Source organism: Peromyscus eremicus, chromosome 5, assembly GCF_949786415.1.
Source record: "Peromyscus eremicus chromosome 5, PerEre_H2_v1, whole genome shotgun sequence".
NCBI lineage: Eukaryota > Metazoa > Chordata > Mammalia > Rodentia > Cricetidae > Peromyscus > Peromyscus eremicus.
Window position 1 is genome coordinate 35,620,608 of NC_081420.1, and position 27,603 is coordinate 35,648,210.

The 27,603-nt window shown below is 37.3% G+C and overlaps 1 protein-coding gene across 1 annotated transcript; it reads right to left on the bottom strand.

Moving 5' to 3' along the window:
* Window positions 1-690: 690 nt before the first annotated feature.
* On the bottom strand, window positions 691-6,721 carry LOC131910424 (prolactin-3D4-like). Its single transcript, XM_059262353.1, has 5 exons — window positions 6,691-6,721; window positions 5,408-5,565; window positions 3,956-4,063; window positions 1,938-2,117; window positions 691-882 (listed from the first exon to the last, which is right to left on the bottom strand). The coding sequence occupies exons 1-5, from the start codon at window positions 6,719-6,721 to the stop codon at window positions 691-693; spliced, it is 669 nt and encodes a 222-aa protein (XP_059118336.1).
* Between the last annotated feature and the right edge of the window lie 20,882 nt (window positions 6,722-27,603).

Consider the following 27,603-nt stretch of genomic DNA (forward strand, 5'->3'; position numbering starts at 1 on the left):
AATCCTTAGACTGAAAGATTCTGAGTTCTCACCCCTGAGGATCTCAGTTGAACTGCTTAAAAGGCCTCTAGTTCCTGGTCCTCATGCCTTATATACCTTTCTGCTTCCTGCCATGACTTCCTGGGATTAAAGGCAAATATACCTTTCTTTGCTCAGACATCACTTCCTTCCTAGTGGTGGGATTAAAGGCATTTGCACTTCCCAAATACTTGGTAGCAAAGGCATTAGATCTCAAGTGTTGGGATTAAAGGTGTGTGTCACCATGCCTGGTTCTGTCCAGAGTGTGGACTTGAACTCACAGAGATCCAGACAGATCACTGTCTCCCAAGTGATAGGATTAAAGGCGTCTGTGCCACCACTGTCTGGCTCCTATGTCTAATCTGGTTGCTGTTCTGCTCTCTGATTCCCAGATAAGTTTTATTGGGGTGCACAATATATCAACCACACTTGTCAAAGTTCAGATTTTTACATGCACATCACAAAAGACTGGATCCTTATTATATTAAATGAAACAAAAGACTCTTAGAATTTCATGTTAAATCTGTTGTTTCTAAAGAATTAGATTTTATTGTATAAAAGAGATCCATTATAGCCATGCATGCACTGAGAGAAAATAAAAGCACTACAGTTCTTGTTCAAAAAGTCTCATGTCAGCAGGACACTGCAGGGTTGTGCAGTCCGCACTCATTCTTAAAAACACTCATTTTTAAAGACCTCTCGGCACCTCAGGAGCTTGAGGAAAGCGTCAATCTTATGGGTATCCCTTCTCAGGCAGCGGAACAGGGTATAAAAGGCAAAAAGGTGAGTGTCTTCATCAGATGATTGCAAGTCTGCCAGTCCAGACCAGACAGGATAGGCATCTTTTTCAAATTCATTCTGGCTCTAAACAACAAATGGACAGATGTTAGTCACATTATCCCCTCATAGGTCTCTCTCTCTCTCTCTCTCTCTCTCTCTCTCTCTCTCTCTCTCTCTCTCTCTCTCTCTGTCTGTGTGTGTGTGTGTGTGTGTGTAATAGACATGATTTGGATGTCAGTGGTCAATTTTGGGTAAAGTTCCTGCAGTGAAGTCCACTTTGATTTTTGAGAAATCTGTTCTTACTTTTACCTGCAACTCATGGCTAATCTCTTTAAGTCTGAGCCACTAGTCTAAGGACTACAAAGGGAAGACACCACATCACCCATTTGACACAAATCCTGGAACTGGACTCAGGTCCTCACACATGGAAGGAAGGCACTTACAGACACGAGACATCTTCCAGTGCACGTTCTGTATAAATTGTTAATTAATTTTGGTAAAACACAGAGGACTATAAATTTATAATGAGAAGTCCTGGAAATTGGGGTAAAGGCATTAGACACCAAAACATAATTTGGAGACAGGCATATGTATTTTCTGACATTCCACTGATCTCAGATAAGACAGATCCATATACAAGCAGAGAGATAGTGAACCAGGAGGCACTATTTGAATGTAAATATGGAATTATCTAAAAGACAATGAAAGGCTAGTATCAGTACTTTCACTTTGGGGAGTTTTACATGTTCTCAGTACTTTCCCTGATGTGTCCTTCATACCATATTAGTTCTGGTAGAGTGTCCTGATCCTTTCCTTCATTTCATGTATCCATTCTTCATTGTATACATTCTATTGAATCCTTGAACCTGAGCAGTATATTTCACTTAACATATTATGTGCAGGCAATCCAGGCAGTGACTGCTATATGATCTTCTGCACGTTAGGCTGTAGTGTACACCCCATCCAGGAAAGCCACTATTGAAATGACTATGAGGCACAGAACTATTTCCTACAGATATCACTGTTCTAAGGGCTTATTAATTGACCTTGTATTTGGGAATTTCAAAATTCTTGTTGAGTGACTTAATTCACTAACTTTATACATAGGATGACCAAAGACACATATTGAAACAGCTTACCCTACTGAGTATGGTCTTCATTCCTTCCTGAAGCACATGGGTTTTGTCCTTCACAGCATTGGCTGTTTTCAGCATTATGTCAGAAGCTCCAGGCAGGGTGGGCACTGCAGAAATCAGGTGTTTCAGTGGTTCTTCCCAGGCATGGGAAATATTGATCAGTGTTTTCAGAAGGTCTTCAGTCTATGAAAACATCATTAGATATCACCTTAAACTAAGTGACATACAGCTGTGTTGATAGATACTTGTGTTTTTTTTTTCACAAGGGAGGCAAACTACAGTGTATTTTTATTAGTAGTAATGTATGTTAATGACTTCAAAATATTTAAGTATTACCTGAAAATAAAATTTCAGTTACTGAATTCTACTTTGCTAAATCAAACAAATTGGGTCTTATTAATTTTGACTGTTCAAAATGATCGTATTTCATTTTTCATTTACATTCTACCATTTGTCCTAGTTGTTTGAACTGTTCTTTTTGATTGCTTACCCTGCCTATGAGAAAATTAGGTTTATAGGGCTCAGGAGTTGTCCAAAATAAGACTCATATTACATTGATGCCAATAATCTCAGGAGTTAATGCTTCAAATCATTTCCATACTACTGAATCAAATTGGTCTCTCATATACTTACTTAAGATATTTATATTATGGTAGAGTATTATAACAGGTGACTTCAGACAAAATGCTTTCCAAAATCCTACTTTTTCTTTTATCTGCATAATTCCTGCTACCCTTAATTCTAGAGGAGTTGCATAATTACTGACAGATACGTAAGAAAAATTATTATAAAGAATTGCTTTAATTCCAGACATTGGTTGAAATCAGAATGGAATTTTGGCCTGTAATTGTTAGTACATGCCAGAGTCATACAAAATAAAAACTTTAGTTATCTGTTTACTGTGAAGTTTATAAGGAATCTTACAGTCTATGGAAATAACGAATAGAGAGTAATTCAACTATAATCTAAATAAAATGTTTATGAATAAATGGAGACACCAATGGTGATAACCAACATATTCCTAGTAGCGGATTAAGAATGATTACATGACACAAAAGATGTTTAGTGTAAATTCTTAATATGCAAGGGAAATGACTTCTGTGTACTGTTTGGAACCACAGTTCATTGTGTTCTTAAAAGTACTATTATCAAAGACTATTTTTCAAAATTAAATATTTCAGTGTCAACAGTGTGCTATTCCCATTGTGTAGAATAGTAATCTGTATAAATATTTTGTTCTTTTTTTCTTTATAATGACCACACTTTATTCATGAGAATATCTTGTATATGAGTTATTTGTGTTGTTAATACCAGCATGACTGGAGAATAGATTATGTGTGTGAAATTGCTATACATATTAATTTTATATAAATAAAACTGTTGTATATGACAAGTAGCCAGAGTGAAAATATCATAACACATATACATTAAATCTTCAGAGTTATGTAGATGTCTTCAGAACAGAAGTCACCCAGAGGAACATGATATAGTTTAGAAAAGAGTCTTTTGTACAGTTAAGATGTAGGTAGGAGAAGACAGATCAGTCAGGGAAGACTGTATAAATTAAGATGGAACAGAAATAGGTCCAGGAGAGTTTAGAAAAATAAAAAGAAAGGACATACTGCTTAGTTTTTTAACTTGATGCCAGAGGAGGATCCTTTAGTGTTATATTTCAAGCACAAAGGGATTTGCATTTACTCTATATGTATATGTATATATGTATATATTAAAAATGAGTTTCCAGTTGAGATCAAAACTTTCCTGGAAAAAGCAGGAGTTGGTAAAAAAAAAAAAAGTTTTCTATGATGACAATTACAATTCTGGGACAACATGATTTGGCAGGCATTTTAGTTAGTGCTAAGGTTATCAGCTCTATGATGTGATTGTTCTCTGACAGCCGCATCTTTTTTGATCTATTGGATCAGAAATTTCCACATTTCTTGTTGGCTTAGTAATCACACACAGCACAATTACCTTTGTATAGCATAACTTGTTTCATAAAAAACAGGGAGAAAACCTACTTTTGTTTCATGGGCTTCTTCTCGAGACTCTGGAGTGTGGATGGAAGCAGTGTGGCATAAGCTGGGCATTCTGGTCTTGTACCAACTGCTCTTGAAATATTTCATGTCCTGGATGAAATTACATGATTTAGTTAACTGGGGATTCAGAATTGAGTAGAAACTAACATTGTATGTTTGATGAACCCTACATTTTTGATATTTAAGAACAAAAATTGAAACAGTAGAATGATGGAAACACCATCTGCCTACCCTTCATTCCCTTCTGCATGCAATCTACTCAACTGTCCTCTCAATCTCTTCCCCTCTTTACTGCTCCCTTGTATTGTACTTGCTAATGTTATTGTTTGGAAAGAAAGCACTAAGATGTACCCAAACTTCTAATTACTTACCTCTTAAAGTATCAGTTTTTCTAGAATGAGTGTCATAGAAATAATTATTTTTCAATGACACAAACCTTTATTTTAATATAAGAACTGTTAATTTATAACTTGGTTCTCAAATATCAACAAGTGTCAACATGATAAAAATGTTCATGATAAATGTAGGCTTCACAAATATTATTACAGTCAATAATTAACCATTAAATTCTAGTTGCATTTTTAGGAAATAGCACAGAGTGAAGTAAGAATTCACATAAATATTCAAAGTTTCTGTGCTAATGATATGAAGGATTTACTTGCATAAGATATTTCCAAAGAAAATACAAATCACTTAATTCTAACTATCAATTAATTTAAAAGAGTTAAAGTGTTCTTAGAAATGTTGGGCAGCTAGAAGATTAGAGGAAGAATGAGAGGTATGGGAAAACAACAATGGTAATGTATATTCCCTATAAATGTAGCAATATATAATCCATATGCTCAATATTCAAAGGATATTTGCTTTGCTCTTTCCTCACTGACAGGCCCTGATAGATGAGTTAAATCCCTGAGAGAGAGGGAATATAGTTTGTGTCTAAAGTAACCCTTCAATTTCACTAAGACATCCATTGCTAAAAATGATAACCCGGGATTTTTTCATTTATGAGCTTATCTGTAACTATGATGTTGTATTATATTTTTCATTGTTTACATGATTTCAATTTGCTTAAATTTATTTCCCTCCACCCAACTAACTTCAGTTCTCCTGTCCTTTATCTTCAGATCAGTCAGTAAGGAATGTTCATGAATACAGAATCCCTGGATACGTGACCAGGAAATCAAAATTCCAACTAAGAAGTTCAAAGTTGTTATTGTTAAAATAGTAAAGGAAAATTTGAAATATCATTGAATTCTTTTTGAGATTTTATGAAACTTCATATTTTGCCCTTTATTCATTTTGCTATATGATGCTTTCTATTACCTATAAATTGAATTATTTGGAATTGGATACATGACTCATTCCAATTTAATCAGTGATTAGCTATGTGAAGGTACTTTTAGAAAAGAATCCAGAGGCAAGGACATTACTTACAAATTCATGGTATAAATCTGCAGCCAGGAAATATGTGTTATGAGACTGATCAACCACTCGATAATACAGGTCTTCAGTGGACACAGAGCCAGTTGGATTGGAGGCCACATGCTCACAAAGGAGCAGATTTGACACCATCAGCAACATACATACCCCTGCTGTCAGAGAAATGGCAATGAGGTGATCTATATAAATCAGGTTACAACAGTTAAACAAGCTGGGAATGTGTTCTGAGGGCCCTCTGCTATGTGATTTGGGTTGATATACCTTTCTAGAGCATTCACCTTTTCAACTGGTAAAATACAGAGATAGCTACATTTTTCCAGTAAAAGTTTGACATGTGGGAGACTTTTCACAGTTTGCATTTGCTCCAAAGGAATTTCTCAACTTGCAAACACATGGAGTTTGATTAACCCTGAACCACAGTCTTCAAGTCATTATCTGCACATATTTGAAATTCTAGAGAATTTATGTTGTCTTTCATTTTATTAAATACATTATTATTGTAACTAATTCATTTTCCTTGTACATATCACTTAAGACTGGGGTGATTTGATAGTTTATTCAGATTGATTTATGTGAGCAATTATCCAAGCTGGGCACACAAATTAATTATAACTTCCTATTTCTGTGCTTGAAGCAATTGGACTACATCTTTAATATTGTGTTTTCAATATACCCTAATTTCTTTATAATGCAAATTGAACACTTTGAGTTCTAAGTTTATGATTATGATTATTGTTATCACTGGTTTTTCAAGACATGGTTTCTTAGAGTTGTTTTGGTGCCTATCCTGGACCTCGCTCTGTAGACAAGGCTAGCCTGGAACTTGCAGAGATCTGTCTCGCTCTCCCTCTGAGTGCTGGATTTAAAAGCATGCACCACAGCCACCCAGCTCTGTTGTATTATCTTTTTTCTACACTGTGACTTTTAAAATGGAAGGTGTTGTACATCTAATGGCTCTTAAGTATCAGTAACGATGTTCTATTTTACCCTCCGGTTAATAAATACAACACAATATAACTCTGAGAATTGCATGTGTCTGTAACACAAGGAAGATCCTTTTGAAAAATCTGAGCTCAAAATTAATCAAGCAACTACAATATAGAGAGTTTTTTCAGCTCTGTGTTGACTTTTCTCTAGATTAAGCATGATCAAATATCAGTTCCCTCCAAAACTCAGAGCAGACCACAACAAAAATAACTACTCTAAAAACAGGCTTTGTGAAATATACACTAAGGATTACTTAGACTCTAAGAAGTACCCAGTGAATGGCTACTTACCAGAGCTTGGTAAAGTCAAAACAAGCGGCATCTTGGAGACGATCCACCACAGTATGAACTTCAACTCGGGAAAGCTGCTTCACCTGAGTGCTGCCTTCAGTTAACTTTCCACCTCCCATATATACCACCAGATTGTACCCAAAGCCAGACCGAGCTGGGGGCCAGATTGAATCAACATCTATAGATCAGTGACATTCTTGCCTCAGTGTTTGTTAACATCCTCTTTACATTTACCACAGTTATTTGTCAATATGTGTCACACTGCTTTTCCCCCATAAGATCTATAGAATGCAAGTCATTCTCCAAATCAAAAAGACCATCTCTGTTCATTCATTACTCACTGTCAGGTAAGTAGGAGAAAAGACTTATTCCCCAATTCTTTTCCAGTTTTTTATAGCGTTCTTCCCAATTTATGATTGTCTTTTCCTCTATATAAGCCTCTACCTTCTTCATGATTTATTCATAAGGCTGTTTTCTTCTGCTTCTTCCAATTTCTGATGTTCAGGTCTAGATGTTGGAGGAGAGCTAGGTTCTGGTGATGCTGTATTGCTCTTCATTTTGTTGTATGTACTTCTGCCTTGACGTCTGCCCATCTCCTTGTGGTTTGTTCTTGGTCTTATCAGCGCACTTGGTTCAGACAGAGCTGACAGATTCAGGGAGTCTCTCTCTCTTGTCCAGGTGGGAGCTCTCCTGTCCAGATGGGAACTCTGGGACAGGATGGGAACTCTTGTCAAGACAGGAAGTCTGGGGCAGGATGGGCACTCTTTTCCAGAAGGGAAGTCCGGGGCAGGATGAGAGCTGGGGGCCTGTCTCTAAGTCTCAGGAAGTAGCTGGGGGCTCGGGCAGATGGGTGTGGGGGCAGGGCATGGAGATTGCAGGGTCTGCCGGGGGTCTTGGAGAAGGGGAGCCTTCCTGGTAGGGCTAGAAGGGAACCTGCCCAGTGGCCAGAACCTGGGGCCAGGTTGGGCAGGTCTTCCCCAGAGTGGCTGGTGCCCAGGGATGGGGTCTAGGCTGAGCCCAGGTACTCACCTCCGGTCCAGAATGGAAGTCCATGGCAGGATGGGAGCTGGGCATAAGTAAATCATTTTGAGTTGTATTAAATTTTGTTCTGGAAGGTGACATTTACTATGGAAGGTATTAAACAGCTGATGCTTCTTAGATACTAGTAACATTGTCCTCTATTTTCCCTCTTCATATACACAAATGTAAAATAACTATAAGCATTGTCATGTGTTTGTAAAACAAGGGTGATTTTCGTTTGAAAGCCACTGATTTCAGAGTTAATTTAGCAAATACAACCTAAAATGATCTCATCATTATGTTGCCATGTCTCCAGAGGAAGCACGATCAAATAACAGTTTACAGAGTTATACAACTGACTGTACCAAAAACAATACGCTCTGGAACAAGTATGCTTTGGTAGCATTTTCATAGTACAAAGATGAAGGATTACTTTCTGGATTCTGCAAGAGTCAAAGACAGCTTGATCTCTGAGATTTCCAGCACAGTCTTGGTTCCAACTCAGTTGCGACATACATTATATGGTTCTGAGACTACAGGTTGCATATTGACCAAGTCTTTTTACTCAGGCAGCTCAAATATGGCTGAACAGTTGCCATCTCGGTATCTACAGTGACTTACATTAACATGAGATGTATACATTCCAGAATGAGCCAACCCTCAATATTATATTAAAGTTAATCTACATAACTCATTCATTTTCAGTATTCTTTTTCTTGAAGGAAATTATTACAATATACTCTGATGTCCCCAGACCTGTTTGAATTCAAATAAATATTGTGCCATTTAACTTCCTTTTCTTTTCTCAGTCCAAATGGTTGCTTTAATACTTAGATCATAGAAAGTGTCTCCTAAGGTAATGTCATCCTGTGTTTAAGTTATGATTTTTGAGTGTACATTATGAACACAGTCACTGTGTGCCCCTCTTTGGCTCTCAAACTGTCTCCCTTTTTCCTCTGACAAATTAGAGTATGTTTTTCAGTTTCATAGCATTTCAGCTCAGTAGAAATCTCCAAAAAGAGATGAGAACTTCCTAACCCCTGTCTATCCAGTTTAGAACTCTGCAAACCAATGGTGGTTGAATTTCACATATCCTGCAAAATATGTCTGCAGTAGAGAGCAGGCACAATAAGGGGTCTACAGCTCTTCACCCTCAAGATAGGGACAGATTCTCAGTATCAGTCAGCCTTAGATATAATCTGAACTGTGTCCTACATAGTTTCAGAAACTGTAGCATCTCCTCAGGCATGGGTGGAAGGAAAAATTTACAGTTTGCGTTCTCCCCAGTCAGTCAAAATGTAAAAAACAAAATCAAGTTCATTTTTATTTACTAATTCTTTTTTCCTTGGTTTCTGAGGAAATCTTATAAACTTGTTATAGTATGGACAATTTTGCTCTAAATCAACCATCAGGAAAAATCATGACCAGCTCTTCCTCTGGTTATTTTTCAGAGAATTCCTTTACCCTGGTAGATTTGCCATGGTGTTCCATTTGAAAATGGAGGTTGTAACTTTTACATTGATGCATAGTTGATAACTAAGTAAAAATATTGTAAATGGGACCTTTGGTTATTTTTATGATCTCAGGCATTTCCAAGTCTTTGTGTGTGTGTGTGTGTGTGTGTGTGTGTGTTTGTGTGTGTGTGTGTGTGTGTTGTGTGTGTGTGTGTGTGTGTGTGTGTGTTGTGTGTGTTTGTACAGTTATAGAGAACAGGTTGTTTTATTAAGCTTAATCTCACAAATTAGGAAGATCTTTCTGGTTAGAGACCCAGGAACTGACAACCTGTAAAAAGGTACAGTAAAGTATGCAGAATAGTGTTTGCCTCTACCATGAGTATCATTGTCTTAACTTCCCAAAAGACTCAGAGATCATCATTGAAGAAGGAATTAAAATAATGTCAGTGCTAGAGGTAATAGATATCTGTGGTAAGATAATATTTCCTGATATGTCAGGTCCATTGTACAAATTAAATCACAGCTGTGAATATTTTTATGAGGGCTGTGCATGATCAATCTGTATTAACATCCAACATTAATGAAAAAGAACCTCATGAAACCTTACAACTTGCTGAGCCAGTTTTCTGAGTTAGTACTCCAAGAAGTTTCATATTAAAGAACTTAGAAATTTTCAGTGGTGACTATTGGAGGAAAGAGAATTATATTATAGAAGGATTCACCCTCTGAGAGGCTACCCATGCTCAAGCAGATGACCCTAACCCTGTGACTCAAACAGGCCACACTATATGGATTCCACAAGGTAAACTCAGAAGATATGAAGGTGAAAAAAAAAGATAGGAGACACACAGGGCTCTGTTCCCTAGTGTGTCCTTGAACTCACAGATATCTGGATGGATCTCTGCCTCCTGAATGCTAGAAAATGAAGGGAAGTAATAGAAAGTGGATTTGAATAAAACATAATTTTGCCTAAACCAAATTTTCAAACAATAAAAGACTTCCTACTTTCTTTCTGTTGTTTCATTTTTGCTATAAAATTGTAAAATTGCTGTAACATTTTCTCTATAACCAGGCTTGGTACACATTAAATAAATTGATTTTTCTTCAATAAATCTGTATGTAAAATTAGTTTATTTTCTATTTTGTTGTAGGTAAAAGCTACATTGGGAGACAAAGTTGAACAAGCACTGTTTGACTACAGTGAAAATTTACTGATTCAAATAAACTGCTTCTTTTTTTAATCTAAAATGTGAGCCACTCCCAGATAGGCTCACATGCCTTTGATCTCTGCAAGCTATGAGCCTGCTCTTATGCACATTTGACTTTTTTCCACTAGCTTATGGATTCATAGCCATAGTTCTCTCATGGTTGCTTTTTTACTTCCTGTCCTTTCTATGCAAATCCTTTCTGCTGTGAAAGATCTTCATGTAGAAGGGGCATTTCGGGCTACTATTGGTAATTTTAGAAAGCTACTGGAAAGGAGTCAGTTCTCTAATAAGTACCTGCTGTGGGATGTTCGTTATGGCAAATCTGTTGCTAATTAGTCAATAATTAAAACACTGATTGGCCATTGGCTAGGCAGGAAGTGTAGGCGGGACAAGGAGGAGAATAAAGCTGGGAAGTGGAAGGCTAAGTCAGAGAGACACTGCCAGCCACCACGATGAGAAACAGCATGTGAAGATGCCGGTAAGCCACGAGCCATGTGGCAAAGTTTAGATTAATGGAAATCAATTAATTTAAGATGTAAGAACAGTTAGCAAGAAGCCTGCTATGGCCATACAGTTTGTAACCAATATAAGTCTCTGTGTTTACTTGGTCGGGTCTGAGGCTGTGGGACTGGCAGGTGATAGAGATTTGTCCTGACTGTGGGCCAGGCAGGAAAACTCTAGCTACAAGTACCTTTTATAAAAACTGAGAGAGCTTTCAAGTTTCAGCACTGACCAGAATGGGAGTATTGTAAGGTGAATTGCTAAAAAGTCTTATTAATAAAAACATGGAACAAGATATTGGGGTTAAAACTGAGAGATTACAGGAATAGTACAAGCCACAGCCAACCTCACTTTACCCACTTCTCAGCTTCCAAAGACCTGCTTCCTGTATAACATGCCTATATGTCTTTCTGCTCTCCATCTCATTTTCTCACTCTGACCAGCTACACTACTTCCTGTCTGTCTATACAGACCTCCAGACCTCTATAGTTAGTGCTGAGATAAAGCCATGTGTTACTATGCCCGGCTCTGTTCCCTAGTGTGGCCTTGAACTCACAGAGATCTGGATAGATCTCTGCTCCTGAATACTAGGATTAAAGGCATGTGCTACCATTGCCTGACTTCTATGTTTAATATAGTGGCTGAATTTTTTCTCTGATCATCAGATAAGCTTGATTAGGATGCACAATATATTGGGGGATGCAATATATCACTACATTTCCCCTTTTTGTCTAAAATAAAAAAAAGATAACTAATACAAGAAAAGTATATACAATAAGTACAATAACTATATACAATATGTACAGGCAATAAATGCATCAATAATGTCTAGTTTATTTGCATTTTACAAATTCAGTGAAAACATTCCTTTATCTATCCTATTTTGGTGAGTCCAAAATGTACCTACTTCACTTTCTATTCTAACTTGTATTAACAACCAGAAACTATCTTGATGTCTTTTAAACTTATACACTTTGGTGAGGTTCTTTCCTGAAATTGTTAACAAGGAAAACTATAACTATCTAATCTTCAACTTCCTCAGAGCTGAGAAGGAAATAATATTACCTAGTTAAACAGGCAGTGCAAACAAGTCAGTTCCAAATAAAGTGAGGAATGACAGAAACAGTTGGCTGCCTGGACAGTCACCTGAGTTTTCTGTGCAAAGTTGGGCCATCTGTTTTTGGCTCACATTTTTAGCATATCTGACAGACTTATTTGTGAAACAGAATTTTCTAAAGATCCTTCCTACCTTGTCTTGGCAAGGATCAGCAATCAGCAGTCCTTTGTTTTATGTCCTGCTTGTCTATTTTGGACAGCATACTGACAGCACTCAATGAGAGGACATTTTCTTGCCCATGGTTAACTTTTGCCACAATGAAAGTAAACTTTGTAGGGAGTTTCTTCAATGCCCATCATCTTCTCTGAAGTAGATTGCTGCTGCCAGGAGCAGACATGTCTCATAGTCAAAAAAAAGATGAAAAATCCTCAGGGTTATTAAAACATCTTAAATACCATATTCTGTAGACCTCTGAAGGGTTTGAAGATGACCTGTCTATCTAATATATATCTCTGCTTGACCTTGAAAACATACCTAATCTGACTATAAGTTCGATTGGATTGTAATGACTACTAACTTACATTTCTTTATATGCTAAATTGTTGATAATAACTTTCAAGGATATGCAAATTGCATTACACTGTTAAATGAAATGTAGAGGTACAATACCTTGAACAAGATTAGAAATATATGTACATTATTTTCTAAATAAATTGATCTCAAACTGGTATCAATATACGTAACTTGTATACAATATATGAAAATCCAATCCAATGTAAAATATTTCAAACTAGTAGTTGCCTTTTTAAAGTAGGTTCAATAATCTACCTTATTATCTTATCATATCCGTATTCTCTTTTTTTTCTTTTCAGAATATATTCAATAATGTACCCTTTATTCTATTGTTTCTTTATATTTTTCAGAGTAGATTTAATACTCTACCTCTTATCTATATCATCTTTTTTCTTTTTATTTTTCTTTTATTTTTCTCAAACAAGAACCTTAAATCTAATCTCCTTTGTTTAGCCTTTTCCCTGACCATTAACAATAACAACCTGTAACCAACCATCCTAAACAATGTCTATTATCCAAAACCTACAGAAGGGCCACCCATCCCACCTCTTGGGAATGTGGGCATCGTGTTCTTAAAATTACTTCCTGCTGTCTTGGGGTGAAGGCATCTTTAAGGGATCCTGAAAAGAAAAATTTTGGGTTAATTATCAAGTTCTGGGAGAGGTAGCTGTATCATTTGTTGTCCAGTCTCTGCATAATGTGAAAAATTCAGGTCTTGTCTCAAGTCCTTGCTTGAAATGTGGTGATATTTTATTTGTGCTTTAATAAATAAAGCTTCCCTGGAGATCAGAAGAAATAACAAGCCATTTTAAGTAAACAAAGAAGTCAGGCAGCAGTAGCACATGCCCTTAATCCTATCACTTAGTGTGCAGATCTCTGTATGTTCAAGGCCACACTGAAAACAGAGCCAGTCATTGTGACACATTCCTTAATTCCAACACTAGTTAACCATAGAGGTCTAGAGGTCTGCACAGACAGACAGGAAGTGACAGAGCTGGGAAAGAAAAGGAAGTGGTGAAGCTGGGCTAAGAAAGCCAATGAGAGAACAGAACAGAAAAGGCATATAAAGTTGAGTGTTCAGGAAGAAACTTTCTTTGGAAGCTGTGGAGTTGGTGAGGTGGGGTTAGCTATAGGTTTGTCCTAGTCCTCTGATCTTTTTCGTAGGCTTTAACCCAAATTTCTGGCTCCATGTTTTTTATTTAATAAGACCATTAGGAAATGCATCTACAATTGAGGGACCTCATCATCTTTTTAGAGAATTCAAATTTGCTGTATGGTGTGGTCATGAATCCCTGCATTAAACTGATAGAGACTCAAACACAAAATTATGTACAGACAGCTAGATGAAGCCTTTTTTTCTAAAATTATTTAGTACTCTATATGACCATTAATATCATGACAAAAGTTAAATATATATATATATAATATATATATTAATCTTATAAATTTTGATATTAAGTGCATATCTTAAAAAGTTTTGAGACAGGTGGTAGTGGCACGTGCCTTTGATCCTAGCTTTTAGGAGGCAGAGCCAGGAAGATCTCTGTGAGTTCAAGGCTAGCCTGGTCTACAGAATGAGATCCAGGACAGGAACCAAAACTACTCAGAGAAACTCTGTCTCGAAAAATCAAAAAAAAATAAAAAGAAGTTTTAAAGAAATAATAATAGAACCAAAGAATTATGAGATTAGTGGCAATAGAATAGTCCCTTAACTTTGGTTTTCCTCTGTCCCATAATAAGTTTCTTGAATGTGGGATAGTTAATGCACTCATCAATGGCTATGGCAACATATTATAGGTGTTGTTTTATTGCTATTATTACATAACATGTCTATGTCTGTTCCATCTCATGGACCAATTCTTGAGTCCAATCAAAGTTTTGTTGCCACTGTAACATTTGTGCTATATGCAACAATAGACATATTTTGCAGGCAAATTAATTTTTTAGATCTTAGAGTCAATGGATGTTTAGGAGAGGTGACTTATTTTCTACTCCAGCATGACATATAGCAACTCTAGCATGAAAATACTAGTCAGTAGTGGTGAAGCTTGCAGTTGAGTACCAGCTAGATTTTTCCATGTTCTTTTACAAAAACAAATTGTATGTTCAACAATAGGGTCTTACCATCTCTGTCAGTTATGTTTGACAGAGGTCTAGTATACAGAATATTCAAATCACTTAAAATAACTGTACTTTGAGATTAAAAAAAATAACCCAATCATTTATCATGGTCTCTTTTTTATTGTTCTCCCTCTCTGTTCTTGATCTAGCTGCGATCTCCTGCTCCTCTAAGATCTATTTCCCTCTACCTTTGGCCTTCATTACCCCCACTCATGTCCAGGTTGTTCATGTAGATCTCATCAATTTCTAACTCTCCTCTGTAATGTCCTCCTGTCTGTAACCTTTCACTCATCCTAGTTAATTTAAGCACAGTAAGATCATTGGATTGCCAAATATGGAACTTGATGATACCCTTTCTTTTTTCTGCCATTCTTACTCTATCTTGTGTGAGTGGATGTGTTTTCATGTCTCCTGGAGAGGATTAGTAGCATGTAATAATATCTCATATATCTGTGACTTAGATTAAAGAGTGCTACTGCCTTTGTAGAACTGAGAATAACAGATTCAAAATATGAAATTTCAAGAATGTGCATGTTTTGTGTTAATGTGATGTGCATACATCTCTGTATGTGTGTCTCTATGCCTTTCCCTCTGACTCTCTATCTCTGTCTCTCTCGTTACATATGTGTTATGATCAGATATGAGGGTAAGGTGTCTTCTTCTATTGATACTTTATGGTTATGACAAGGTCTCACAATAATCTAGTGCCTTCTCTTTTCCAGTAGGCTGCTGACAACACATACATGGCTCATAGGATATGGATAAATTGAACCAGTACTAGCTTGGAATATTGATAATTATTGGATAACATCCATACTATATAAACTTTATGTAATTCATTATGTAAGAGGAGAAAGTGTTACCAACAGGATTACTCAGGTTTAATTAACCCTCTGATCTCTTATATTGATTGGCATGCCATCATTTGCCCACTGTAGCAAGAACATCATGAAAAATAGGACTTGAGAATACTGCACAAGATAAAAGTCATTTCTGCTTTTATTAACCATATCAAAATCTCTTGTCTCCTTGTATCATAGGTCTTAATGGACAATTTGATGCTATTATTCTGCTCAAAAGCCATTGTAATTATCTATGCTATAAGTGCTTCATTTTATATCCATAGATTTGGGAAGCTTTCAGTTCTCATCAGAGAACATTATTATGTACTATATAGTTGTTTGTACATAAATTAATAACTGCTAAACATGCACAATACAAATTGTTGAAGAGTGTTCAGCTTCCAGTTGGGTAAATATGCAGTGAGACAATATTTTCAAGAAATGTGAGGGCCATTACACACACTTATTCACAGCAACACTTTCTATATTCATAAGAGGTGCATATAATCAAACCAGGAAAAAATTCCATCATTAATGAAAAAAGAGCTAAAGAAGTTCTTTAACTTTCTGAGCTGTTACTAATAGTGACATCTTCTGGAGAGAAGAGAGTGAATTTTCTACAGGGATGAAGGCTCTGAGATACTTCCAATGCTCAAGTAGATGATAGAACCCATGATACCTACACACTATACTAAGGAGAGTTCCTGGGATCAGATCAGAAAACATGAACGTGGAAGGGACACATGAGGGAACAGATGGGGGAGGAATTGGAAGGTAGGTTGTGGGATGTGAATTTGCTGAGAGCATATTAATGCATGAAATAAATTATTAAACATTAAAACCTATGCATTTTCCTGGCTGTTGTTTCAGATTTCTTTTGAAATTATAAAACTGCTACAGCAGGTTCTCTACACTTGAGTTTGGAAAAACCAAAAATAAATTGATTTTCCTTTATTAAAAAAATGGGACGTATTACTTATAGTCAATTCCCTAATACAGATAAAAACTATTTTGAGAATTAATGTTTACAACTACAATGTAACTAGAATGAAATTTTACTAAATAGGACCAACTCATATTTTTATTTAATTTTTATACAAAAAATGCATTTTAGTAAAAAAGTAATACTTAAAAAGATGGGATCTCAAACACATGAAGTATTACAACAAATAGTAATCTTTACAGAATGGGTTTCTCCATTAAACTCAAATATTTCATTTTGAGTACAATAAGAATATATTGAGTCCACTTGATACCTGATTTTATAAATTGTTAAATGCACTTTTTCTTCATTCTTCTCTCACAGATACATTGTGACTGCAGCCTTCTTTCTCTCTATTCCTCCAAGTGTCCAGCCCAACATCTCCACTTTCCCCTGGATCCACTGCTCCTCCGCCCCCTGCAGAACAGGGCTGACCACCGGGAACATCAATTGAAAATAGCATAAAGAGATGCAGTAAATGTAGACACAAACACTCCTATCATCGCTGGACTAGGCAACCTAGTAGGAGAAAAAGGGCACCAAGAGCAGGCAAAGATTCAGGGACACACCCACTCCCACTCTTAGGAGTCCAACTAAAACCTCAAGTTAAACATCTCCAGCATATATGCAGAAAACCTGGTGCAGACCCATGCAGGCTCCTTGACTGTTGCTTCAGTCTCAGTGGACCCTTATGAACTCTACTTAGTTAATTCTGTGTGCTGTATTCTTCTGGTTTCCTTGACCCCTCTGGCTCCTACAATTCTTCCTCCCTCTATTCTGCAGGTTTCCCGAAATCCACCATATTTAGGTGAGGGACTGTGCATTTGCTCCTGTCTGCTTCAGGAGGAAGCCTCTCTGATGATGATTGGACTAGGCATCAATCTATGAGTATAGCAGAACACCATTAGCAATCATTTCATTGGCATTTTTGTCTCAGTTGTATTTCGTTCTACATTAGGTTTCTAAGTGACCCAGTTTCCAGTTCTTGGCCATCCAGTCACTGTAGGGAATATACTCCCTCTCATGGATTGGGCCTCAGGTTAGATAAGTAATTTATTGTCCACTCCCACAGGCTCTGAGTCACATTGCCCAACCCCTTCTTGCAGGCATTACAAGCGTGGGTCAAATATTTTGTAATTGGGTTTGTTTCCCATTGAGAGCCTTGCCTGATTATAGAAAATGTTGAAATCAATATGGCAGTTCCTCAGAAAATGGGAAATTGATTTAGCTCAATATCCAGCTATAACCCTCTTGGACATATATCCAAAAGACACTCCATCCTACCACAAGCACACTTGCTCCACTATGTTCATACTGGCTTTATTCATATTTCCAGAAACTAGAAACTACCCAGATGTCTCTCACCTGAAGAATGATAAAGAAAATGTGGTATATTTATACAGTGTAGTATTTCACGGCTGTCAGAATGAAATGACATCTTGAAATTTGCAGTGAAATGAATGGAACTAGAAAACTCATCCGAGTGAGGCAACCCAGACCCAAAAGACAAACATGAAATTTACTCACTTATGAGTGGATTAAGCTGTTAATGAAGGGATAATCACGTGGCAGTCTTTAGAACCAGAGAAGTTAAGTAACAAGGAGGACTCTAACAGAAATGTTGGACTCTTCCTGGGAAGGGGAAATAGGATAGAGTTTGTGGGTGTACTGGGTGTGAGTGGGCATGGAAATAGGAAGGATCGGGTAGGGGAGATAGGGGCAGAGGGTGAGAGCACAGAGAGAGATCACTGGGATAGAGGGCATATAGGGAGCAATATGGAAACCTAGTGCAGTAGAAAACTTCCCAGAACCTATGAGGGTGGCCCTATGGAGGACTCCTAGTAAAGGAGGATACAAAGCCTGAACCAGTCATCTTTTTTTCTTGTTTAAAATCAAGTCCATTTTTGGACTTTGTATGATTAAGTGAAATGACATAAAAAGATTGATATTTGAATCTTAGAGTAAGAAAAGCTTTTATAAAGTTTTTTTTCAATTATTTGTATTTATATAATATAACTATGTTTTGAGACATGCATGTAGTTGCACACATATGGCTTTCCTGTAGAGGTCAGAGGATAATATGCCAGAGTTGATTCTCTCCTCCAATAGTGAGAGTCTCAGGGATTGTAGGCAATTTTGTCAGGCTTAGAAACAAATGCCTTTATGTTTTGAGCCATATGACTAACCATACAAAAGTATTGTCCAACAGTTGAGTTAACAACTTCCAGTGCAATTGAAAAGTTTGCACTGCTCATATTGAAGATGCCACTGCTAAGTAGGCTTATATGCATTCAATCACTGACAGGCAAACAGTTTCCCTGCTTTTACATTTAAATTTTAAATTTAAGACATTGAAGAAAGAGCTTGAAGAAGGTATCAGGAGATGGGAAGGTATGTCATCATCATGGATCAGGAGGAGTAATACAACAAAAATAGCCATTTAACAAAAGAAATCTACTGATTCAATACAATCCCCACCAAAATTAAGCAAAATTACTAAAAATTATATTGTATGTTCAACAATAGGCTCTTACCATCTTTATCAGTCATGTTTCACAGAGGTCTAGTATACCTAATATTGAAATCACTTAAAATAACTGAACTTAGAGACAAAAAAGTAACCCAATCTAATATATGAGACATGGAACTACTTAGATATTTTTCAGAAATGAAATACAAGTTGTTGAGAAACATATACAAGTTCAATGTAGTTAGATGTGATTTAGAACTACTTTCATAATTCACTCTTCATAGGTAAGAATAGAAAAAAAATAATCAAACAAATGACAGCCAATGGTGATAAGGATGTGGTGAAAAGAATTACTGGTGAGGGTACAAAGTGTTATAGCCATTAAGGAAGTCAGTGTGAAGGATAACCAAAAAGCTAAAAATACATATGCCACAAGATTCACCCATACTACTGTGGGCATAGGCCCAAAGGATCTACATCTTAGAATGTGGATACTAGCTACATCATGTTTTTTTATTTCAAAATTGGCAACAGCCTAAATGTCAACCAACTGAACAATGGCCAACAAAAACTTGCTATATTGACAATGTAGTATCATTCTGCTACTTAAAAAATTTAAATTGGAAGTAGTTGGACAACCAGAAGCAATCACCCCAAGTGAGTCAGTGGAAAACCCTAGATCCAAAAAGACAAACATTTTATGTTTATACTTGTATGCAGGTGTTAGATTTTATGCTCTATATATTTGTGTGTTTGTTATTTGACTTCTGAGTTAGTCTTTTTATGTCACTAAACACAATATAGAGGCATTATGGAAGTAAGAACATCAAGAGGAAAATGCCATCACCACATTGGCCTGTGAACAAGTCTGTTGTGCATTTTCTTGATTGATTATTGATTTAAACAACACCTCAGGTGGGTGATAAGTTAGGGCTTAGAAGGCCAGATGAACAAATCATAGGGAGCATGCCTGTAAGCAGCATTCATCAACTGCCTCTGCTTCTGGTCTTGGCTCCAGGTTCTTGCCTTTACTTCCTTCCTTGACTTCCTTCAATGATGAAATGTGATTTTAAAGGGGAAGTGAAACAAACATTTCATTTCCTCTCAAAGTTGCCTTTGGTCGTGATGTTTATCACATTACAAACTCTACCTAAGACAAAGACCAACAGAGATTAGGTAGCTAGTAATCACATTGGAGAGATGAGATGAACTTTGAAGCAAAGGGAAATTAAATAATTAATTGATTATTTGTCTTTCTGAAGACAGAAGACCATAAAAAATTATCACAAGTGGGTTCTTAGATAGGCTTATGAGTCAGTTTTCTATTACTGGGTCACAATGTCTGAGAAAAACCTCTTTAAAGGAGAAAATATTAGTTCATTGTTTCAGAGGCTTCTCTGTGAAATCATCTGGTCTTGTTGCACTGGGTCTATGCAACACAATTATCTCTGGTAGAAGCATGCACACAGGAGGTGTTTATATGATGGTGATGAAAAAAGGAAGGATGAGAAGGAAAGGATGGAGGGAGGAACAGAGTAAGATATAGAATGGTAGATAGAGATAAAGAGGACGGACAGGTAGAAAGAGAGACTGACTTGAAACTCGTCCTATTTCCCCTCAAAATATACATACAATGCCATAACTTCCTTCATTTAGGTTCTCATTCATCAAGTTTCTACAAACTATCCATCTCTTGAGGCTAAAACAAAACTCAGAAATTGAAGAAAGACATATTAGGTAAATTGATTAAAATGAATAGGAGAAAGGACTGGGTCCCAATATTAAAATTGTGGAATTTTTTTCGAATTTATTTTATTTTCTGTTACCTTTTTTTAGTTTTTCTTTTATCTAAAATAGGTTTTTCCTCTCATAATATATCTTTTTTTATTCTTCTCATGTATTTTACATCCTGAACACTCCTCTCCCACTAGTCTCTCTGAACCACCTCTCCTCTTCCCCAAATCCCCCTCCTCTGTTTCCCCTCATATAAAAGCATGCTTCCCAGGGATATCAACCAAACATGGCATAATATGCTACAAAAATACCAGGCACATAGTCATCATACCAAGGCTAGATGAGGCGATCCAGTAGGAGCAAAAGTATCCCACAAGCAGGCAAATGAGGCAGAGACAGCCCCTGCTCCCACTGTTAGGATTTCCACAAGAACACTAAGCTACTCAGCCATAACATGTATGTAGTGAATCTACGTTAGACCCCTACAGCCTCTCTGATGTCTGTGAGGCCCTATGAGTTCCATTCAGTTGAGTCTGTGGGTTGTGTTCTCTTGTGGCCCTGTCCCCATTGGTGTTCCTCCCCCTCCTTTTTTATTTTCTTGTCATGATTTTTTTCTTTCAGGAGTTGAAGAAGGTGAATGACATACAACTCATTAATGGTCAACAATACCAAAGTTTTATCTTTTATGCAAGAAGTTATGGGAGACCATTGCAATCTTTAATTAATTGGGAATTCCAAAATAAAAACAGAAGAAACACTGCACAATTTTTTTCATTTTTCTTTATTAAGAAATTTTCTACTCACTCTGCATACCACCCACAGATCCCATCTCCTCCCTCCTCCCATCCCAAAGCCCTCCCTCCCGAGCCACCCCACATCCTGCAAATCAAGTTCTCCCATAGGGAGTCAGCAGAGCCTGGCACACTGAGCCTGGACAGGTCCAAGCCCCTCCCCACTGCACCAAGGATGCGCAAGGCATCACACACCCGATACTGGGCTCCTAAAAGCTTGCCCATGCACCAGGGACTGATCCCAATCCCCCTGTCTGGGTGCCACCCAAACAGTTTGAGCCAAACAACCATCTTCCGTATCCAGAGGGCCTAGTCCAGTCACATGGGGGCTCCACAGTCACTAGTCTATAGCTCATGGGCTTCCACCAGTGTGGCTGGTTTTCTCTACACATTTTCCCATCATGATCTCCACGTCCCCCACCTGCAGAATCCTTCCTCTCTCTCATCGATTGGATTCCTGGAGCTCAGCCTGGTGCCTGGCTGTGAATCTCTTCATCTCCCTCCATCAGTCACTGGACAAAGGCTCTATGATGGTGGTTAGGGTATTCACTACACAAGTCACCAGAGTAGACCAGTCCAGGCACACTCTAGACCACTGCCAGCACTCCCAGGTGGGGTCATCCTTGTGGATTCCTGAGAGCTTCCCCGGCTGGGCTGGAGGGAGAGCTCAGCTGTTAAAGGCTAGGCTCACAACCAAAAATATAAGAGTTGCACAATTATTTTTATTATGCCATTGTTAAACCAAATAGAGATCCCACCCCTTAAAAAAAAAAAAAAACTAGGTAGCCTGCCTGGAGTTGTGAGTTCCAGTCTGGTTATCCTTTGCTTTACATCTAGTATCCACTTATGAGTGAGTACATACCATGTTTGTCTTTCTGAGTCTGGGTTACCTCACATCAGGGAGACTTTGCCTTGGAGGAGGTGGGAATGGGGGGTGGACTGCGGGGGAGGATCGAAGGGGTGGGAGGAGGGAGAGTGGGGAAACTCATGGTTGGTATGTAAAATTCAGTTAATTATAAAATAAAAATATATGAAAAATAAAAAAAGAAAGCTACAAACCAATATGCCTCATTCAAACATACTCAGTAACATAATTAGAAACCAAACACATGAACACTTGAAGAAAGTCATCTACCAGGATCAAGTAGATTTCATCACAGCAATACAACAGAGGGATTGCTTGACATATGTAAATCAATAAATGCAATCCACACTATAACCACACTGAAAGACAAAATTCAAATAATCATTTCAGTAGATATAGCAAAGTCCTTCCACAAAACGCAACACCTCTTCATGATAGAAGTCCTGGAGAAACTAGGGATACAAGTAACATACACAAACATAATACAGACAATTTACAACAACCTATAGCCAGCATTAATCTAAATGAGAAGAGATTGAAAGCATTTGCACTAAATTCAGGATATAGACAAGGTTGTCCCCTCTCTCCATATCTATTCAATATTGTATGGACATCTTAGTTAGAGATAATAAAACAATTGAAGGAGACCAAATGGACACAATTAGGAAGGGAAAGTATCTTTATGTTTAGATAAGATAGTATACATAAGTGACCCTAAAATTTTCACCAAGACACTCCTAAAACTGATAAACACTTTCAGCAAAGTATCAAGACACAATATTAATAAGCAAAATCAGAGGCTTTCCTGTGTCCAAATGCTAAACACTGTGAGAAAGAAATCAGGGAGACAACTCCTCTCACAATAGCTAGAAAAACAATCAAACAAACAAAAAATGATGAAAACAATCAAACAAAAACTTACCTTTCTGGAGGAGGGGATGGCAGGTGGGTGGGTGGGTGAGGAACCTGATGGGGGGGAGGAGTAGGCATGAGAGGGGGAATCCATGGATGGTATGTAAACTGAATAAAAAAATTCTTAATTAAAAAAAACAACTGAACAAGTGCTCTTGTGGTGTGGTTGAGCATTCCTTGGGTATATGCCCAAGAGTGGTATAGCTGGATCTTGGGGGAGATGGATTCCCAATTTTCTAAGAAATCGCCATATTGATTTCCAAAGTGGTTGTACAAGCTTGCATTCCCACCAGCAGTGGAGGAGAGTTCCCCTAGCTCCACATCCTCTCCAGCATAAGGTGTCTTCAGTGTTTTTGATCTTAGCCATTCTGACAGGCATAAGGTTGTATCTCAGAGTTGTTTTGATTTGCATTTCCCTGATGATTAGGGATGTTGAGCAATTCCTTAAATGTCTTTCAGCCATTTGAGTTTCCTCTGTTGAGAATTCTCTATTTAGTTCTATAGCCCGAGGAAACATAATCCACAACTGAGCACTTGTTCAGCTATGTTCATATCAGCGTTGTTTGTAATAGCCAGAACATGGAAACAACCTAGATGCCCTTCAACTGAAGAATGGATAAACAAAATGTGGTACATATACACAATGGAATACTACTCAGCAGAGAAAAACAATGACATCATGAGGTTTGCAGACAAATGGATGGATCTAGAAAAAATCATCCTGAGTGAGGTATCCCAGACTCAGAAAGACAAACATGGTATGTACTCACTCATAACAGGATACTAGATGTGGAACAAGGATGACTGGACTGCTACTCACATCACCAGGCAGGCTACCTGGAAAACAGGACCCCAAGAAAGACACAGGGATCGCCCAACGACAGAGAAATGGAATGAGATCTACATGAACAGCCTGGACAGGAGTGGGGGTAGTGAAGGGCGAGGGTCGAGGGAAAGAGAGCTTGGGTGAGTGGGAGATCCCAGCTGGATCAAAAACAGAGAGGGAGAACAAGGAATAGGAGACCATGGTAAATGAAGACCACATGAGAATAGGAAGAAACAAAGTGCTAGAGAGGCCCACAGAAATCCACAAAGATACCCCCACAACAGACTGCTGGCAATGGTCGAGTGACAATCCGAACTGACCTACTCTGGTGATGGGATGGCCAAACACCCTAATTGTCGTGCTAGAAACCTCATCCAACTACTGATGGACCTGGAGGCAGAGATCCATGACTAGGCCCCAGGTGGATCTCTGGGAGTCCAATTAGCGAGAATGAGGAGGGTTTATATGAGAGAGAATTGTTGAGACCAAGGTCGGATAAAGCACAGAGACAAATAGCCAAACAAACGGAAACACATGAAATATGAACCAATGGCTGAGGGGTCACCAACTGGATCAGGCCCTCTGAGTGGGTGAGACAGTTGATTGGCCTGATCTGTTTGGGAGGCATCCAGGCAGTGGGACCGGGTCCTGTGCTCATTGCATGAGTTGGCTGTTTGAAACCTGGGGCCTATGCAGGGTCCCTTGGCTCAGCATGGGAGGAGGGGACTGGACCTACCTGGACTGAGTCCACCTGGTTGATCTCAGTCTGTGGGGAAGGCTTTGCCCTGGAGGAGATTGGAATGGGGGGCGGGCTGGGGGGAAGGTGAGGGGGGCGGGAGGGGGGAGAACAAGGGAATCTGTGGCTGATATGTAGAACTGAATTGTATTGCAAAATAAAAATTAAAAAAAAAAAAAAAATAATGAATACTAAAAAAAAAAAAAAAAAAAAAAAAAAAAAAAAAAAAAGAAAGAAAGAACAGTCCCTCAAAGAGCTTTAACTATGCACAAGTTGAGAGTAGAAAAATGTGTTTATACTTGTCTGTGTGTATATTTTAAAAGACATTGCTTCAATTTTGTTTGTGTTCATTTTTAAAATTATATATGTATATATGTAATATTTTAAGATTAAATTTGAGTGATGATTATAGACTTGTTGGTGTATCTTTGTAGGGCTATGTGCACATGATTTCTGTTTGCCTGTGATGACCAGAAGAGGATGTCTGATGCCCTGGAGATGGAGTTACAGGGATTATGAACCATCATACATGGGTGCAGGGAAATAAACTCTTGTCCTTTGGCCTTTTACAAGACAGCCATCCCCTCAGCCTATTTATAAGCACATTGATTATATTTTACTTGTTCTTTCCAAGCTACCTAGTGACTGTTTTACACCTGTACTTTTAGGTCTTATACATTGGCTATAAAACACCAGGAGGGCTGTGCTGTTATGTTAGACTTTCCTGTAAACAATACAAACGCTAATTCTGACTTTGTAATGGAAATAATTTGGTTAGTTTTAACAAATTTATAAATAAAAGAAAATTTTAATAATCTGTATTCTAAAAAAAAAAAAAAAAAAAAAAAAAAAAAAAAAAAAAAAAAAAAATAAATAGAAAGGCTGAATAGTGCCATATTTCGTGAACATTTGGAATCATTAAATAAAAATATTTCTAAAAGGAAACACCAGGTGGTATTTATTACTCATAAGTTATGTTAAAAAATTTCAAAATTATCTGAATTATATCAAAGAGTACTAAAGGAGAAAATATTTTCCTAACTCAGCTTTTTTGAGGAGGGGGGACAATATGATCTTAATTCTCAAAAGAGACAAGAGGAGAACAAAAAAATTATAGCACATGCTTTCTCATGACAGCATATATTGGGAATTAATTTTCTCTTAGTTTCAAATGTTCTTGTGTTTCTCTTAGTAACAGAAGTTCACAGAGAGGCAAGGGATGCAGTTCAGCTGATGAGACTGCTTGCTTATCATGCACTCGGTTTTATACCCAGCTGTGGTGTTACACAACTGTGATCCTAGCATTCATGAGTTAGACAAAGGAAGATCAGAAGTTCAAGGTCATCCTCAGCTACGTAGTGAATGAGAGGCCAACCTGAGATACATGAGATCCTGTTTTGTACATCTCAGGCTCATGACCACTTTCTTCAAAGAGAATATCTTCCCACTTTCTCTTCAGTTATTAGTAGTCATGGAATCAGCTTTGGATAAAAGAAATTTGAAGGGAAATGAGGGTAATCCCCTGGTCAGATTTTTAAGAAAAATGTTCAAGACTCTCTGCCTGTCTTTCAAATGGCTGCATATGGTGATTTGCAATCCTGGTAGTGAATGCACCAAATTGGGTCCTGTTGCCAGGCACTGGCTTAGTCCAGAGTATTCCTCAGAAGAAAATTATCTGTATCACATATTCTGTTTTGTTGGGTACTTTCACTAGAGTACCTTGGTTCCCAGTGCCATTAGGACAAAACAGATACACCAATCTTGAACATTTTCTAGAGTATCTCTAGCAAAAAATATAAAAGACAAACAAGTTGGATTTATCTCAGGTGTGCACAAGAGTTGAATGCAAGACAATCCATTTTAATACATCTCATCACATTAGCAGAGCAAGGATTAAAATCAAAACGATGGTCACAATAACTTCACAAAAATGTATAGTGTGAAATTAAAATATTTAGCAAATATAACAATGGAGAAGACATCAACTAAAAAAAAAAAAAAAAAAAAAAAAAAAAAAAAAAAAAAAAAAAAAAAAAAAAAAAAAAAAAAAAAAAAAAAAAACAACTTAGGGTAACTTTAACTAAGCAAGTGAAATATCTGTAAAATAAAAAGTTTAGAAAGCTGAATAAATAATTGAAGATGATATTCTAAGAAAGATCCTCCATGCTTATGGATCAGTAGGATTAATATATTAAAAGTGGTTATTCTACCAAAAGAAATCTATAGAGTCAATGCAATCTCCATTAATATTCAACACAATTTTTCACAACACTGGAAAGGACAATTTTCAGATTCATGTGGAAACACAAAAAAAACAGTACAACTAAAACCAACCTAAACAAAAAAGAGCAGCTAGAGATATCATGTTGAACAATTTCAAGTTTTATTGCAGAGCTATAGTTATAAAACCAGGATGGTATTGACAAAGAAACAGATATATTGATCAATGTAGTTGAATGGAAGACCCAGGTACAATTCCTCACAACAACAAACTCCTGATGCAATATTTAAAATGTAGAAATACACACCGAAAAAAGAAAACATCTTCATAAAATTATGGTGGTTAAAGTAGATGGCTGAATGCAACAGGTGCAAATAGATGCAATTAGAACCCTCTGCAAATCTCAAGTCAAAATGAACCAAAGACTTCAACATAAGGTCAGATACACAAATCTGTTAAAAGAGAAATTAGGGAATGTTCTTGAAATCATCAACACAAGAAAAGATTTTCTGAACAGAATTCCAATATCTCAGGCACTAAAAACAACAGTTGATAAATTGGACTAATGAATCTGAACAGCTTCTGTATTGCTAAGGATAC

Excerpts from the sequence above, each read along its gene's own strand:
- LOC131910424 (XM_059262353.1), bottom strand. The coding sequence starts at position 6,721 with ATGCCGCTTGTTTTGACTTTACCAAGCTCTG. Across the intron at positions 4,064-5,407 it reads CAGATTTATACCATGAATTT|GACATGAAATATTTCAAGAG; the intron begins GTAAGTAATGTC and ends AATTTCATCCAG. Across the intron at positions 2,118-3,955 it reads AAGAAGCCCATGAAACAAAA|ACTGAAGACCTTCTGAAAAC; the intron begins GTAGGTTTTCTC and ends ATGTTTTCATAG.